Source organism: Nicotiana tomentosiformis, chromosome 4, assembly GCF_000390325.3.
Source record: "Nicotiana tomentosiformis chromosome 4, ASM39032v3, whole genome shotgun sequence".
Taxonomy (NCBI): Eukaryota; Viridiplantae; Streptophyta; class Magnoliopsida; order Solanales; family Solanaceae; genus Nicotiana; species Nicotiana tomentosiformis.
The window spans coordinates 26,221,796-26,238,917 of NC_090815.1; the positions used below are offsets into that span (position 1 = coordinate 26,221,796).

General features: G+C 38.2%; 2 protein-coding genes across 2 annotated transcripts; one reads left to right on the top strand and one right to left on the bottom strand.

The window, feature by feature from the left end:
• Positions 1 to 3,984: 3,984 nt before the first annotated feature.
• On the bottom strand, positions 3,985 to 4,767 carry LOC138909394 (uncharacterized). Its single transcript, XM_070200593.1, has one exon. The coding sequence runs from the start codon at positions 4,765 to 4,767 to the stop codon at positions 3,985 to 3,987; it is 783 nt and encodes a 260-aa protein (XP_070056694.1).
• Positions 4,768 to 16,164: 11,397 nt separating this feature from the next.
• LOC138909395 (uncharacterized) lies at positions 16,165 to 16,793 on the top strand. The gene is made up of 2 exons (XM_070200594.1): positions 16,165 to 16,177; positions 16,276 to 16,793. Exons 1-2 carry the CDS (start codon positions 16,165 to 16,167, stop codon positions 16,791 to 16,793), a joined length of 531 nt encoding a protein of 176 aa, XP_070056695.1.
• The last annotated feature ends 329 nt before the right edge of the window (positions 16,794 to 17,122 follow it).

The following is a 17,122-nucleotide window of genomic DNA, read 5'->3' on the forward strand; positions in this document are numbered from 1 at the left end:
AACTTGAAATAATTCCCTCATTCTCCAAGTGGGCGCCTGTGCTGACTTAAAATAGAAATGAATTCCCTCGTTTTCCAGGTGGGCGCCTGATGACTTAAAACTGAAATGAATTCCCTTGTTTTCCAGGTGGGCGCCTGATTACTTAAAACTGAAATAAATTCCCTCGTTCTCCAGGTGGGCGCCTGATGACTTAAAACTTTAAATAAATTCCCTCGTTCTCCAGGTGGGCGCCTGTTGACTTAAAAACTTGAAATAAATTCCCTCATTCTCCAGGTGGGCGCCTAACTTAAAACAGAAATAAATTCCCTCATTCTCCAGGTGGGCGCCTGACTTAAAACAGAAATGAATTCCCTCATTCTCCAGGTGGCCGCCTGATGTTGACTTAAAACTTGAAATGAATTCCCTCGTTTTCCAGGTGGGCGCCTGATGTTGACTTAAAACTTGAAATGAATTCCCTCGTTTTTCAGGTGGGCGCCTGCTGACTTAAAACTGAAATGAATTCCCTCGTTTTCCAGGTGGGTGCCTGATGACTTAAAACTGAAATGAATTCCCTCGTTTTCCAGGTGGGCGCCTGATGACTTAAAACTGAAATAAATTCCCTCGTTCTCCAGGTGGGCGCCTGATGACTTAAAACTTAAAATAAATTCCCTCGTTCTCCAGGTGGGCGCCTGATGCTGACTCAAAAACTTGAAATAAATTCCCTCATTCTCCAGGTGGGCGCCTGACTTAAAACAGAAATAAATTCCCTCATTCTCCAGGTGGGCGCCTGACTTAAAACAGAAATGAATTCCCTCATTCTCCAGGTGGGCGCCTGACTTAAAATAGAAATGAATTCCCTCATTCTCCAGGTGGGCGCCTGATGTTGACTTAAAACTTGAAATGAATTCCCTCGTTTTCCAGGTGGGCGTCTGCTGACTTTAAAAACTTGAAATGAATTCCCTCGTTTTCCAGGTGGGTGCCTGATGTTGACTTAAAACTTGAAATAAATTTCCTCATTCTCCAGGTGGGCGCCTGCTGACTTAAAAACTTGAAATAAATTCCCTCATTCTCCAGGTGGGCGCCTGATGTTGACTTAAAACTTGAAATGAATTCCCTCATTTTCCAGGTGGGCGCCTGCAACTACAACAAAACGGAACCAACAAAAGAAACTTTTTCTGCCCCAGTTTACACTTTGTCTGCTCTTCTCTTTTTTTTTTTTTTTGGAAACCCAAATTCCTTGCACTGCTTTGTTCCTGTTTCAAACAAAGAAAATTTTGTCAGTTTTAAAAGTGGTGGTCGGTCTGTGGCCTTGAGTCTTGGGCAGCTTGGCTTTTGCTCAATAAGCTTGAGTCAGTTTCAAGAGACTTTTTGCTTTACATCAACCCTGATCGTTTCACACCCAGTACCATTTGTATTTGTGGCTCAGTCAGCCTTATCCCAAAAAAGAGATTTCTTTTCTTGGATAACCTTTCTGATGTCTTGAATGGCTTTGCTTTTGGAGCAATTTGTCTGTCAGAGAGAATCACAACTGGTAAGAGCCTTTTGCACGATGTGCACACTTCGTAGTCATTGTTCGGTACTACAGAGAATCTCTGATTAACCTTGAGGTTATCTTTGCTTGCTTTACCCGAATAGGTTGACAAGAGTCTTTTGGGGGGAAGCCTTTGCATGAATCCTCAATGCATGTCGACTGTAAAACCCGAGTGTGCTGGCCAAATTTATCTTGTGCAACTGAAAAGCTGGTAGCAGATTTTGAAATCTTTTCTGCTTGTATTGACAAGGACTGACTTAGAGTGAAAGACACAATGATGCAAAGAAACAAGTATTGACAAGAAATGCCCCTGTCGGAAGGATGGAAGGAAGAGGTTTTTTTTTCTTTTTCTTTTTTTTTCTTTTTATTTTGCGGTAACTAGCCTTAATGATCATGACATGCATTTTGGACTTAACGTTCTGATCTATCAAACTGACCAAATTTTCCCTTTTACCATTCTTATGACTCTGAAGTCGGGCTTGTTCGTGCCAATCCTTTGCATCAACTTCATGACTCACTTTCGACTAACGGTGCCCCGAGGGGTTTTCACCAACAAGTCTCTCTCATTTATGTATCTCTTCTTACCATCGCCTTACAGTGCCTGTGAGGGTTTTCACTAGTAAGACTCTCTCATTTTTCTTCTTTTTTTCTTTTTCTTTTGCTTTCTTGTGTGAGCAACTTGACAGTGTTCTATGACGCGTGACAACCGTTGCTCATTGCATGCTTCTCTTGACATTCTTGAAGGCATATCGGGAGGTCTTTATTTGGAAGAATTTTGGATAGGGTTGGAAAAGAGGGACGTCATGAAGGCTCAAAGTAGACTCAAAATAAGGGGTTGTAGACTTACAACTCTTGGAATCGACTCTTTCAAAAGTGAAATAAAATCTTTGCCCCAGTTTCAGATATTGGGGATTTTTGGATTTTTTTTTTGAATTCTTATTTGGTTGGACCGAACCGTGTAAGGCTGCCTACGTATCCCTTTTTTAAAGGCGTAGTTCAAACACCTGACCTGATATTGTTTTTTTTTTCATCTTTCTTTCTTTTTCTTTGTCTTTTTTTTTTTTTCAAAACAAGTTGCCCCAGCTTTTTTTCTAGGGGCATGGACCTTTGACTGTTCTTTTCTTATTCTTTTTTTTCATTTGAACATTCTAAGAGTCTCCCCAGTTTGTACTCTTGGGACATGGACTTTTCTTTTCATTTTCTCTTCTTCTTTTTTTTTCTTAGACTTTTGACTCTAAACTTGATTCCAAAAGAGGGTGATCAAAGAAAATAACACAGGCTCAAAAGGGGTAACAAAGGGTATAAAGTGTTTAGGTAGCACAAAAGGGCCTCCCAGCCTCGAGAACGCCAAACATATTATCTTTTGCGGTCACAACATTGATGACCATGTTTGTCTTCTTGGTTTGTCGTGGTCGAAAGACACTTTTCATCCCTTAATGTCAAACTTTCCAACAAACTTCAATTGATTCTTTCCCAAACCCGATCTTCACAATGATTTGAATGTAAAACTTACTCGAGCTTAATTCCAAAGTGTTTCGACTCTTTGTTCACCCTCAAAAATATCTTCTTCTTTTTTTCGATTATCCGATTCAAGATTAAATCAATTTTCTAAGATCTGGCCAAAAGTTCCGCATACATGTCATGTCACTAAAACTAGCGGCGAAAGAACTAAGCATAGAATAAAACGAGGACAAACTGTATTTCATTGAATAACGGATAGAAGGATTTGACGATAAGACAAACAAACTGAAATCCGAGTTACGACCCTAAAATAACCCGGCTAATGAAAATAGCAACAAAACGAACAGACAAGACTCACACAGACAAAATAGAGGGATAGAAGGGTTCGACTCAATAAAACAAATAAAATATGGATCACACCCTGGAATAACCCAGGTAATAGAAAAAATATCAAAACAAGCTACCAAGATTCATTCCTAGTGAGGAGAGAATAACTTTTCAATTGCTAAGCTTAACATTTAGCCACAAATTTGTTCATCAGAATCACCATGGTCTTCTCCAATTACAGCCGGCAAGTTCCCGAGAGGATTCTCATACTCCATGTCACCACACATCATCCCCACAAAGTGTGCATCATCATGTGCATATAAAGGATTCTGCGTGATATTCTGGGTGTCATTATCTTGGATCACAATCAGTTTTTCCTGGATCATCCTTTCTATTTCTCTTTTCAAATCCCGACAACTTTCAACATTGTGCCCCTGGGTATTGGAATGGTATTCACACCTTTTAGAAGGGTCAAAGCTTCTTGCACGTGGGTCCACATAATTTGGAGGAATAGGTGCAATCATGTCATAATGCTTTAATTTCTCAAACACACTAGCATAGGACTCTCCTATTGGTGTAAAATTATCTTTCAACCTTTGTTCCCCTTTATACCCTTGGCTTGGATGTGGGTTATAGGGCTCTTGAAAATTTTATGGAGGCTGGTGGAGATTTTGCGGTGCTGGTGCTCACCTTCTGGGGTGTTTTGGTGGCTGGACAACATACTGAAGTGGAGCAATAGAGTATTCTGGGTTCTGAGGTGGATAGTAGTGCTCAGGGGAATTATCGAAAACCTGATGAGGCTGCTCATACTTTCGAGATGTTCTCCTAGGACCTCTTCTCGACCTTATTGTCATCATGGTTTCTTCATCCTTCTCATTCGTGTCACTAAAATTATCAGATTCAATTTGGACAGCCTGAGTTGCAGCTTTGAGAACTGCTAGACTTATAATTTTGCCTGTCTTAAGGCCATTCTCAACCATTTCCCCAATTTTGATTGCTTCCGAGAAGGATTTCCCCACTGCGGACATCATGTTTTGAAAATAATCTGCCTCTTGAGCCTGAAGGAAGACAGTGATTAGCTCGTGGTCATCCATGGGTGGCTTAACTCTAGCTGCTTGCTCTCTCCATTTAATGGCATATTCCCTGAAGCTTTCAGTCGATTTCTTCTTCAAGTTAGAAAGGGAATTGCGGTCTGGGGCGATGTCGATATTGTACTGGAATTGTCTGACGAAGGCCCGGGCCATGTCATCCCAGACATGCCAGTGAGAGGTGTCTTGATCAATAAACCATTCAGAGGCCACCCCTGTCAAGCTTTCCCCAAAATAAGCCATTAGCAATTCTTCATTTCTTCCCGCACCTCTTAGCTGATTGCAATACCTTTTCAAGTGAGCTATGGGGTCTCCGTGTCCATCATACTTTGCAAATTTGGGAGTCTTGAAACCAAGTGGCAAATGAACACCGGGGAACATTCATAGATCCTTGAAGGCAACACTCTTCTTACCTGCCAACCCTTGCATATTTTTCAACTTTTGTTCTAAGTTTTTCACTCTTTGGGTCATTTCTTCTTGTGCCATCTTTCGGGTAGGCTTCTCAATCTTTGAAGGAAGATCAAATCAGTACGAGTGATACTCAGGAGAATGGTATTGTTCTTGATGGGTAGCAAATTGTGACTCATGACTTTTCTTTTGTACCACTGTTGGCTGTGGGATAGTGAAAACGGGCATAACAGCAGTGATTGTCTGATTGGTTGTCAATGGCACACTTTGGGAGCGCGCAACAGAAGTTCCAGCTGCAGTCGTACAGTTGGAATGAAGACTGAACCCAAATGGATAGGATCGATCAGACAATGAGACATGAGTGGTAGTAGTCGAGATGGGTGTGAGTTTTGGGAAAACATAAGAAAAGGGTGGTCCTTGACCATTGGCCGATGCTTGACACATTTCAGTCGTTTGCTGTTTCAGTATTCTATTTTCCTCAATCATAGTAGACTTATGTAGAACCCTCTGACCCTGAGTCTCTTAAGCACTTGTAACAGCTTCGATGCCAGTTGTCAATGGCATTTTTTCCTTAGATATTGTGTTGCCAACTTACCACAAACCGACCACCTCAAACTTTTTTATGATTCGAAACAAGAGACACGTTAGAATGGACTCAGTCGGTCCTTATTATCATCATCATTTTTATTTTATTTTTTCATTTATTTATTTTTTTGGTCGATCGAACCTGATGTGGGTAGCCTACGTATCATGTGGGAACATGAATCAGATCGTGCGTAGTTCGGGAGGATCAGAAATAAGGTAAATAAACTAACTCTTTTTGGATTTTGACTTTTTCTTTTTAATTTCCGAAAGAAAGACTTATAAAGAAGAAAGAAAATATTTTTGGAATTTGATTATTTTTTCTAATTTTTCCGATAGAAGGACTTCTATATAAGAAAGAAAAATATTTTTTGGCTTTTAATATTTTTTTTTTGGATTTTTTGGGAGAAAGACTTTCTAAAAAAAAGGTAGAAAATATTTTTTTTGGATTTTAATTTTATTTGTTTTCTTTTTCTAATGAAAGACTCCTACAAATAAAATATTTTTTTTTTGGGTTTAAAATTATTTTTTAATCTTTTATTTGTTTGGGATTTTTTTTTTAAAAAGACTCCTAAAAGAAGGAATTAAAGGAAATATAATTGGATTTTTAAAAATGGGGTCTCAAAGAAAGACTTTCTAAAGAAGGAAATAAAGGAAAATATTTTTAGATTTTTGAAAATTGGGGTCTAAAAGAAAGACTTTCTAAAGATGAGATAAAGGAAAATATTTTTGGATTTTGTTTTGAAAATTGTGGGCCGGAACCGATGAGGTTTGCCTACGTATCTCACATCCGGTGAGAATCAGACCCGCGTAGTTCTGCCAGTTTTGACTCGTGGAAAAATAGGACTTATATTTTTCAAAGACTCATCCTTTTCTTTTCTCTCTCTTTTTTTTAAAAAAAAATTGGCAGAGTTTCAAGATATTTTGAACACTGGTATTTTCTGGATGTTTCTCTATCCTACCTCACTTCTTGATTTTGCTTGATTTCCTTTCCCTATTCTAAAAGCCGGTCAACATACAAGTCGAAACCGATAAATGCACAAGTAACATGTAAAAATGCATCAGAATGGTCTTTTAAATTGGGTACACCTGTCCTAGACAGACCCAACCCCTGTGTCGAGTCTCCAAAGTCAAATGCACGTGATGCAAATAAACGTACCTACTAGAGATCCGGCATGAGGCTATGTTATTCTAGGCTTAAAACCCTGGGTGTATGGTTCCAGACCTGGCTTACCCGAGCGGACAACTCGAGCCGGGGAGGGGGAGGGGCAACGTACCGGTAACCAAAAGGCCATCCGGCTTTGTAACTGATCCAATCCTCGTTCTAAATTAGGATATGACACTAACAGAAAAGAAGTCACGCCAGCGTGCACTTCCCAGAAGATTTAGAAGACTCAGAGAGAGGAAATGTTTCGTAGCAGTTTATATACAATTCACACAATATCAAAGCGGTAAAAAAAGCGACATTTAGCACATTAGGCTCAAACACATAAAAATCAGACAATCGTGAAAGCCAATCATAACAGCTATTCTAAGCTCAAATTCTGGTCTGCGAAACCAGAGATTCTGGGTTCGATCCCCAGCAGAGTCGCCAGAGCTGTCACACCTCCTTTTTCCCGAACGGGATAAGGGATAAGGGAGTTTTTCCAATTAAAGTGACATTAATCGAAATAAAATTATTTATTAAAATCAGAGTCGCCACTTGGAATAATTTATGGTGTCCCAAGTCATCGGTTTATTTTAAATCCCAAATCGAGAAAATTGACTCTTATTTATGGTCTGCGAACACAGAAGACCGGGTAAGGAATTCTGTTAACCCGGGAGAAGGTGTGAGGCACTCCCGAGTTCCGTGGTTTTAGCACGGTCGCTCAACTATTAATAATTGGCCTAATTATCTGATTTATTACATGTTTAAAAATCTATTATGCATTTTATCTTCTAACCGCTTTTAATTATTTATGGCATTTGTTTGAACAAGTCGCAATGTCGCAACTCGTTTGTTTTGTACACATTGCAAACCGCGTCACGTGAAACGCACCCGCTATTTATAACATGTTAATTTTTATTATTATTTGAAGTTATGGTCGGGTCACATAAAATGCACACCCGAATTGGGGATTACGTATCATGACTATGCCACGGGAACCGCACCCATAATCACGACGATTTATTAATCGTGCCTAAAGCAAGCTACAATGTTCATTGATTATTTTCCTAAAGCTAATTTGAGATTATTAAGAGGCCATGATTTATGGATAAGGAATTAAGGGGAAGACGTAAACAAATGGACCATATGCCATCCTTTTTCGATGTCACCCCTATGACCCCTTCATTTTCAGCAAAACATACTTTACAATAACTGCAGAACAACCAATTATCAAAATTAAAGCAACCCCACCTCCCAAAATAAAATCTTTTAGCCAATAAACCTCTTCATTTCATGAAAACACTACTTCCCAATTTTCAGTTAATACAATCACTTATCAAAATAAAAACAACCAACTTTAAACAAGAACATTAGTCTCATATGCCACCAGTCATTCAAAGAACCAAAGGAAAACTAAGAAAATAGGTAATATAGATAGAGTACAAAAATGTACAGCCATTAAAAATAAAGTTAAGAAATAGACCTTTATATTGATGAATAAAGCTGAAAATTTGTAACTCAATTGGAATAACAAAGCAACAATCATTGGACTGCAACGCCGAAATTGCGAACCGAAACATCGAATCGGCATCGGAAAACTCAAAACCCAAACGCGACCTCAATCAAACTCCATGAGCCGAGATCAAAATAGTGGCAAATATTTTTTGTGTAGTTTCGCTTGAAATAATATCAACAGAGGGAGAAGCGAGAGGAGTTGAGCGAGAATATTGATTAAACCGATGCAGAGATGAGAGTCGATTCCAAAACCATCTTTCTGTTATCTTTTATCGTTTCCTCTTTGTTCTTTTTTTTTTTTTTAAAAACCTTTGTTCCAAAGAAACCCCTTTTTGTCCGTTCCTCCAACTCATTCAACACATTTTGGCCTTTTTATCAAATGATATGAGACCAATTCTTTTCCAGCAACAACATTCCAAATCTTTGCGTCCGTTTTCTTTTCTGTTTTGTCTGTGTGTCGGTAGTGTGTTGTTGGTTTTTTAGAATGGAAGGGTGATGGCAGAAGCTTTTTTTTTCTTGGAAGGGAGAGGGTGGTCCGCCGTTCTTAGCTTAGGAATTTAGGTTTTTTTTTATTATAAAAGGGTTGTGGGTTAGGGAATGGGTAAATGGGCTGAAGGGAGGAGTGGGCAGTCAGAAATTGGGCTCAAGTTTGGGCCAAATTTGCCTTTAAAGGTGGCCCTTTTAACTCTACAAAGCTAAAATATTAATTTCTTTTCCTAAAATATCATACCATAAAAATGTAAAATCAATCCTAATTAATTAAAATATCTATATTATGACATGAAAATATTTTTGTATTTTCAAACATATGTTTAAAAATTAAAACTAAAAGTTGACTGAAATCCTATTAAAAATAAAAATAAAATTTTTTTTTGAAATATTCCTTTTAAAAGTTACGCGGGTCAAAAATTACATGCTTACAAGTACTATAAAGGATCTCGGGACACTGAAATCATGATCCTCCTCATTTGCTATGTGTTTTCCTGTTTTGCGGCACCAGTCAGGGTCGGGGCCAATGATTTCTTTTTGGTTTCTATCTCTACGTCCAATCCCCAACCTTTTGATATCGTGACCGCGAGCAGCGAGATCACTTCTGAGCGAACATCTCATTTGCAGTCAGTTGTTTCCCGTAGACCGTTTTGATTCCGCTTGGGGTGGGAAACTTCAACGCCTGATGTTGGGTCGAAGGCACCACTCTCATGTTGTGCACCCATGGCCTCTCGAATAAGGTATTATATCTCATATACCCCTCGATCACATAAAATTTCATTTCCTGGGTGGTCCCAACAGTGTTTACCGGTAGGGTTATTTCACCCTTCGTCGTCTCACACGCTATGTTGAACCCATTCAATACTCGTACTGCAGGTACAATTTGGTCCAATAATCTCAATTGTTCTATGACCCTTCATCGGATGATGTTGGCCGAGCTACTTAGATCAATTAACACATTTTTCACTCGAGATTTATTAATAAGTACGGATATTACCAGAGCATCATTGTGAGGTTGAATGATGCCCTTGATATCCTCATCACTGAACGAGATGGAATCCTCTAGGACGTAGTAACGATTTCGATTTCCCTTGTGATAGAAACATTGGTGCGCTTTATCATTAGCGCTTGTGGGACATATACTCCCCCAATGATTATCTTGATCACGTGCTGAGGCTCTTACTGCTCAATTTGTTTGTTGGCGTCCCTTTTTTGAAATGATTTTTGGCCCGCTCACTTAGGAATTCCCGAAGATGGCCATTGTTGAATGGACGAGCCACTTCTTCCCTTAGCTGTCGACAATCTTCGGTCCTGTGACCGTGAGTACCATGGTATCTACATACCAAGTTGTGGTCTCTCTGTGCGGGATTGGACTGAAGTGCCCTAGGCCATTTGGTCTCCTTGTTGCGTCCAATGACCGACACTATACTCGCAACATCGATGTTGAAGTTATATTCCAATAATCTCGGGGCTTCATTGCCCCCAAATGATGTGTCGAAATCGTGATTACTCATTAGACTCTAGTTGCTAGGTCCTTGGTCTCTTCTCCTGTCATTCCTGGCTGAGTGGCGAGCAGGTCCGTTTTCCCTCCTCTCCGAGATGTATGGCTGATACCGATCTCGGACCGGCCTTGTCTCTAGGTCCATAATCCTTTTAGATTCGTTGTTCGATCTATTGGGGTAAAAAGACCCCGAGGCTCGTCTTCAACTCTTATCTTTGATTGATACCTGTTATGAATATCGGTCCAAGTAACCGCCGGGTATTCCACCAAGTTTTACTTCAATTACTGAGAAGCAATGGAACTTAGGGGGTTGATCCCTTGAGTGAACGCCTAAACAGCCCAATCATCTGTGACCGATGGCAGGTCCATCCATTCCATCTGGAACCTCGACACGAACTCCCTAAGCATCTCGTTATCTCTTTACTTGATTTTGAAGAGGTTTGATTTTCTCGTCTCGACCCTTGATAGCGCCGTCATAGGCTTTAACGAAGGCATTCACAAGCATAGGTGGTATAAGTCATTGCCTTTTATTGTGCACGTATAGGAGGTTACATGCTCGTTTGGATATGTTGTCCCATTATATTTGGTAATATCGAGCATTCAGAATCTCTTCGAAATTGGCTTCGGTGCCACACTTGGGGGGGAAGGGTTTCTGAATGAACTTTTTGGAATACGGGTCGTTCAATATTGGAGGCACTCCCGGGATTTGATTGACCCTCGAATTGTAAGTTTCCACCTTCTTGTCATTCGCCTCTATCTTCTTTTCACCAGACTCCACCCACTTTGTTAGCACTTCGAGCATTTTCATCAGCTCGAAGTTTCTCCGGGTATGTGATGGAGTTAGCTTACGATTGACTTTTGAACGGGCTCGGTTGCAGCTCAATAAACAAGCAACTGGAGAACACTTTAAACAACAGCTAGAGAGCAAAAATTAACTTTTTTGCGCAGATATGCGTGCCAATAGTGATCCTCAAAATAAAAAGTTCCCCTTTTTTATAGTAGGAGAGTTTCAATCCTAGTACAAGTCTAAATAAGAAAAAAAAATCTTTCTTACAGTAAACATTGATACGCAGTTGATATTGGGTGAGATTTGCGCTGTAATATCTGGGTAAGGGCAGATATTATTTTTTCGTTTTCATATTGTAAGCACCGATTTAGCTTACGATGTGTTTGGAAGCCCTCGGCCAAACTATAATCTGGTTTGATCTAGTAGTCTAAATAATCCTGTACCATGATGTATCTGAAATAGTAGTAACTTTTCATACCGGAGGAGTATTCATGGGGGGTAAAGCAGAACATGTGCGAGCCTCTGGGTTCGAGTGGCATTTCACCCCTAACCACAACTCATCCGCTGATTCTTCAACATCAGTCGGTTCGGACCTCTCCGAGAATGAACTAATGCCCTGTTCAGGTATCTCGATTGAAATCCCCGTAAATAGTATTTTCGGTCGAAATAGTATTCTTGCTTATTTCAATGATCCTCGATATAGAAGAAAGAGTTCGGGCATTATTTAATATGGGACTGTAGAAATGCAGGATGGAATATAATGAAATATAGCAACGGTCGAAGCTATTTATAAAGCACATGCTGAAACAGATGAAATTTATCGAACTACTAAAAGAAAATAGAATGGACTAGAAAATGGGGATTTCAATCGAGATACCTGAACATGGACTAACTATGGATATGATGCTGGAAATAGACCGATTTTATATCACCCTTCAATTCGAATTAGCAAAAGCTGAGCCAATGTTTGAATAGCAGGCGCTATGGCACTGAAGTAACCCATGCCATACTTTTGGGCCGGTTGTGGGCGAGGAGGGATGCGAACACCCGACACCGTGGTTCGTAACCACATGCTCTAATCCTCTAAGCTACAGACCCCACCCCGTCTCCACTCCGAAATGAAGGGACTAAATAGGAACAAGAGGTATCCACTGAAGAAGATCTTTGTCCTTCTCTTTCACTTTTTTCGAAAGAAAGGTGGGATCCTGACAAAATCAATGGATTTGCCAAAAATCTTTGGAATTAATTTTTATTTCTCACAAGGGTGGTTTTTTTTTGAAAAACTCTATTTATTCTGGTTTAGAAAGAAGATCTTTTGTCTCATGGTAGCCTACTCCACAACAGGGTTATGAAAATCCACGAGAAGTGATTGGACCTCAGTATCATATTTGGTTATTTACTAAAATCTCCTTTTGGAGGGGAAGGATGGATTGTTAGTGTGGACGGCGGGTAAGCAAACACCGAATCCATGGGTATTTCTGTTTCTCTATGGTACTAGTTGTTGCTTCATTAAGTTATTCAATTGATGAGATTTGGTATGAGATCGATGATCTCGATGAGATTGATATTCCAATCTTTCTTCTTAGAACATATTGATTTGACCCCATAAGCGGGGCGCTTTCATCCTCTGTACCCCTTGCTTATCTCGTCTAACCGTCTTTTCCCTTAGTCTCGGCTCTTCACTCTGCTGGAGCCCAATGCTTGGCCGTGTCCGGTCCTGGGTGCACCATTCGTCCTCCCCGGCTCTAATACATGGAATCCTTCGGCTTTACTCGAGGCCATGTCAGATCGTGCTTTTATCTCGTTTCTTTACTGGAAAATGGGGGATAATTTTACCCCCGATTTTATCTGAACACAAAAAGCATAATTAGATGAGTTGTTTAATGTTTTTTTTTTCAATAACACGTTAGTTCCCTCATGCTTCCAAGCTCAACTTTGATTTTTATTTTTTATTTTTTTTACTCCAAAAGAAATAGATGATAGTTAATATAGATACATGAAAGATGATCAAATGATGGAGCTAAGATTTTCTTTTGCAATAAATGCAAAGACTTTTACGACATATATTAGAACTTTCCTCCGTATAATTCTTTCACCTGCGCAAAACAATTTGACTTGCATAAGGCTCATTAAATAATAAATTGGGATGGACATTGGTTAAACAATGAATTGGAATGAGTATAGCTCTGATACCATGATAAAGAAATGAATCTTGAGCCAAACTAAACTTCAATAGTTAGCTCATAAGGTAAGACTGCCCAAGAACATATATGGAAGTACATTGCTCCAAGCCACACCGATATGGAACACCAACACGCTTCCTACATATTTTTTCATATTTTGAAAGTTTGAACTTGAGACGTCTAGTTAAGGGTAGAAAAATCACATCCATCCTATCATAACTCTTGAGGGTCTTTCACGAATATTTAAATGGTTTCAAAGAAACATATAATCATATGTTTGATTCAATCACATCTTAGTTTTTTATTAGCCCGCAAATTGAGTCTATGAAAGATTTGAATTGCCTAAAGCACAATATCCGAAGCACTCAAATGGCACAGGCACAAAACTTAAATTCTCGTTATCAAATTAATTATATGGAGCTCTATATGAATCAATGTAACCTGAGAATGATGATGAATTTTTCGAACCTGAATGAATACGACAAGAGTACTAATGCATCTTGCTAGTAATGTTCATCACTTTGTATAATATTCTTTTGGAAATTTGTTCTTGAAATAGTCTTGTATCAAGTAAAAGACATTGGACTAATATAATCAATCTGATACCTGCACGATATAATAGATTGTACACCACAAGAAATGGGGTTTTTAGTGGTGACACCATCAGTCGCCCCATAGATAGGATTTAGCAAAAGGAATCTCACAAAAATGTCCCAAATAAGTCCCAACTTATCAATCTCTGGCCATTAATCATAAACTTACCAAAACTAGTCAAGCACATATAAATTTCAGAAAAAATATTAAATTATTTAGAAAACATTCTTCTCATCTATCACTTCGTAGAACTTAAATTTGTTTTCTAATTCGATTTTCTACTTCAACCTTATAATTGTTAAAATTATTAAAGGCTTCATCTTTTGTGTCTCAACAAATATACGTAGGTATATTCAGAACAATCATCAATAAAAGTTATGAAATATTTGTTGCCGCCTCTAGTTAGCATGTCATTTAACTCACATATATTAGAATGTATTAAATCTAACAAGTTTATGTTTCTTTCAACACTTTAAAAGGTTTTTTTTGGTCAATTTAGATTTAACTCATAATTCATATTTTTTAAAGTCATTTAAGTCGCACATAATCAATCCACTTTAACCATTCTTTTCATAGTACTTAGGCCAATATATGCTAATTTATAATGCCATAAAGAAATTAAATCCAACACATATAAACAAGAGTATTTTTCTTATTAGTAATAATAAAACCATCGGCACAGATAACTTGATCATTCCATCAGTAGAATAACCTTTAACAACAAAGACGCCATTTCAGGACAAAATTAACTTTTTCAATTCAAATGAAGATTTAATATCTGATTTGTCCAAAAGTACCTCACTAACAAGATTCTGAATCATATCGGGAACATGCATGCAAAATGTTGGTAAGAGTAACCATCTTGCCCGATGTAAATGCAAGTTCGATATTTCTCTTGCCAAAAACTTTGGACCTTCCTTCATTTCCCATTTGAATCTCTTATTCATCAGTCACTTCTTTGTAAGTCTTGAAGAGGGGCTTGTCATAGCAAACATGAACTGTGGCACATGTATCATACCACCAACCTGAAACTTTGCCTTGTATGGAATATATCTTGTTCACAGTAACAATGATCTCTTCATTTTCTTTTGTTGAATTCACTTCTTATTTCTGAGTCTTCTTAAATCTACAATCTCCAGCATAATGGTCAGGTTTTCCACACACAAAGCATCCTCCTTGTTTGAACTTCTTGAATTTCTTTTGATCTTTTTTAAGACCAAGAGATGTTCCTTTGCTTTGCGTCCTTTGTTGGATTTGTTTGAGGGCTTAATCAAAGCATTGGCTTTATTATTGCCATTATAAGAATTTTCATTCTTTTCTCTCTTCCTCGATTCCTCTTCGATTCGAAGGTGCTTTTCCAAAGAAACGTCTTTTGAACTATGGAGAATTCTCTTCCAATAGGATTTTCGGGATGGTGGCCATTTTGTTATAATCACACCAACTTGAAAAGATTCAGGAAGTCCAATACCCGTAACTCTCAATTGATTTACTATGACCTGTAATTCATGCACTTGTGCCAATATAGGCATATCATTATTAAACTTGAACTCAAAATACTTAGAGACAATAAACTTTTTGGTATCTACACATAATTTCATCTTCCTTCCTCTTTTTTCTATGTGCCTTGAGTTCTTTAGAATCATTGTCCTCTAGTGGAGGAATTGGAAAAATAGTTGGATCAAGCACATAAAAAATCTCCAACGCAGTCTGCATAAACTCCATCTTGTGAAATTTGCACCATGGAAACGATCAAGGCGAATAAAATCTTGATTTGAGTTTGATTGTGTCAGAATTCATTATGAGTAACACAAGAGATCTACTTCCCTTTTACTTGCACACCCGTAAATCCCAAACAGAACTTGTGAAAACTAAATTTGATTAAATGAGGAGTATACAACAGAAGAATACCAAATGTTGCAGGTTGAAAGTAAACATCCAGTAAATTAAAACAAAAGGTAATCCAACGTTTCCAGAATATAATAACTGTTGAAACCAAAATTTAAACCAAGCCAAAGAACTATTCTTCTATACTGCGGAGAAGAAGACAAAGAACACCACCCAAATCTCAATAATTCAAAATTGTTGGCTACCGAATCAAACCAATGTGGGCCTCATATTGAAGAAAAAAAAATGGGATGAGAGGTGCCTAACTTTGTTGAAACATTATAGGACTAAATCAACAACAAATCATCTTCTTTGTAGTAGTTGGATGACATCTCTTACTATAAATAGAAACATTCATTCTTCATTTCAATCACACCAAAATAAGAGAGAAGCAATAGAAGTTAGAGAGAGTAATCCATAGATTGTAGTCTGTGAGATAAATAGTGAGTGTGAGTAATATTGTAGTGAGGTGTTTTAAATAAAGAGTGTTATTTCTTTCAAGATTACAGTAGTCTCTTGACACTACAAAGTTGTAATATTATAGTGGTTATATTGCTCCGCCCGGGTATTATATTTTACCCATTAAAAGAATTGGTGTCGTTGTTACTCTATTGTGTTATTATTATTTATCGTGGATATTATTCCTGGGAGGGATTATTATTTTTACCAACAATGTGGTATCAGAGCCATGAAAAATAATGGTACGCTGTCTTTTCAGTACCCCCATCTCACAATTATAAGAAATGGTGTTTAAGTATGAAAGCCATTCTTGGCTCTCAGGATGTGTGAAAAATCGTAGGTAGAGGGTATGCAAAACCCGATAATAAGGAAGCTCTGCCTCAAAATAAAAAAGATATCTTTACAAAGACAAGGAAGAAGGATCAACAAGCCCTTACGCTCATCCACCAATGTTTGGATGATGTCATGTTTGAGAAGGTGACAGATGCTACTACCTCAAAGGAAGCTTGGAGGATTTTACAAATTTCTCTTCAAGGAGTAGACAAGGTGAGGAAGGTAAAACTTCAAACTCTAAGGGCTGATTTTGAAGTTATAAAAATAAAAGAATCCGAATGCAATTCAGATTATTGTTCAAAAGTAAAGGCTGTTGTAAATCAACTAAGAAAATACAGGGAGGACATAGAAGATGCATGTGTGGCAGAAAAGATCCTTCGCATTTTAATACCTAAATTTGATTTTGTGGTGTGTGCTATTGAGGAGTCTAAAGATTTAGACTCTATGATGGTAGAGCAATTGGAGGGATTTTTACAGGCCCATAAAGAAAAGATCAAAAGGAGACAAGAAGTGTCATTGGAGTAACTTCTTAAAACTCAGGCATCCTTCAAGGATTATGGAGGTGAAAAGAGCTATTGAGGGAATGGAAGGGGACGAGGCCGTGGTGGTCATGGAAGAGGAAGAAGTAACGATAATAACTTTAACAATGAAGTTAAAATCTACCAGACATTCAGAGGTCGTGGTCGTGGACATAGAGGAGGAAGAGGACATGGCTACTACCAAGAAAATAATGGACAAAGGTATGACAAAATAAAATTTGAGTGTTATAATTATCATAAATTTGGTCATTACTCTTGGGAATGTCGTAGCAATGTTGAAGAAAAAGCTAACCTTGTTGACGACAAGAAAGAAGA

Excerpts from the sequence above, each read along its gene's own strand:
- LOC138909394 (XM_070200593.1), bottom strand. The coding sequence starts at position 4,767 with ATGTTCCCCGGTGTTCATTTGCCACTTGGTTTCAAGACTCCCAAATTT.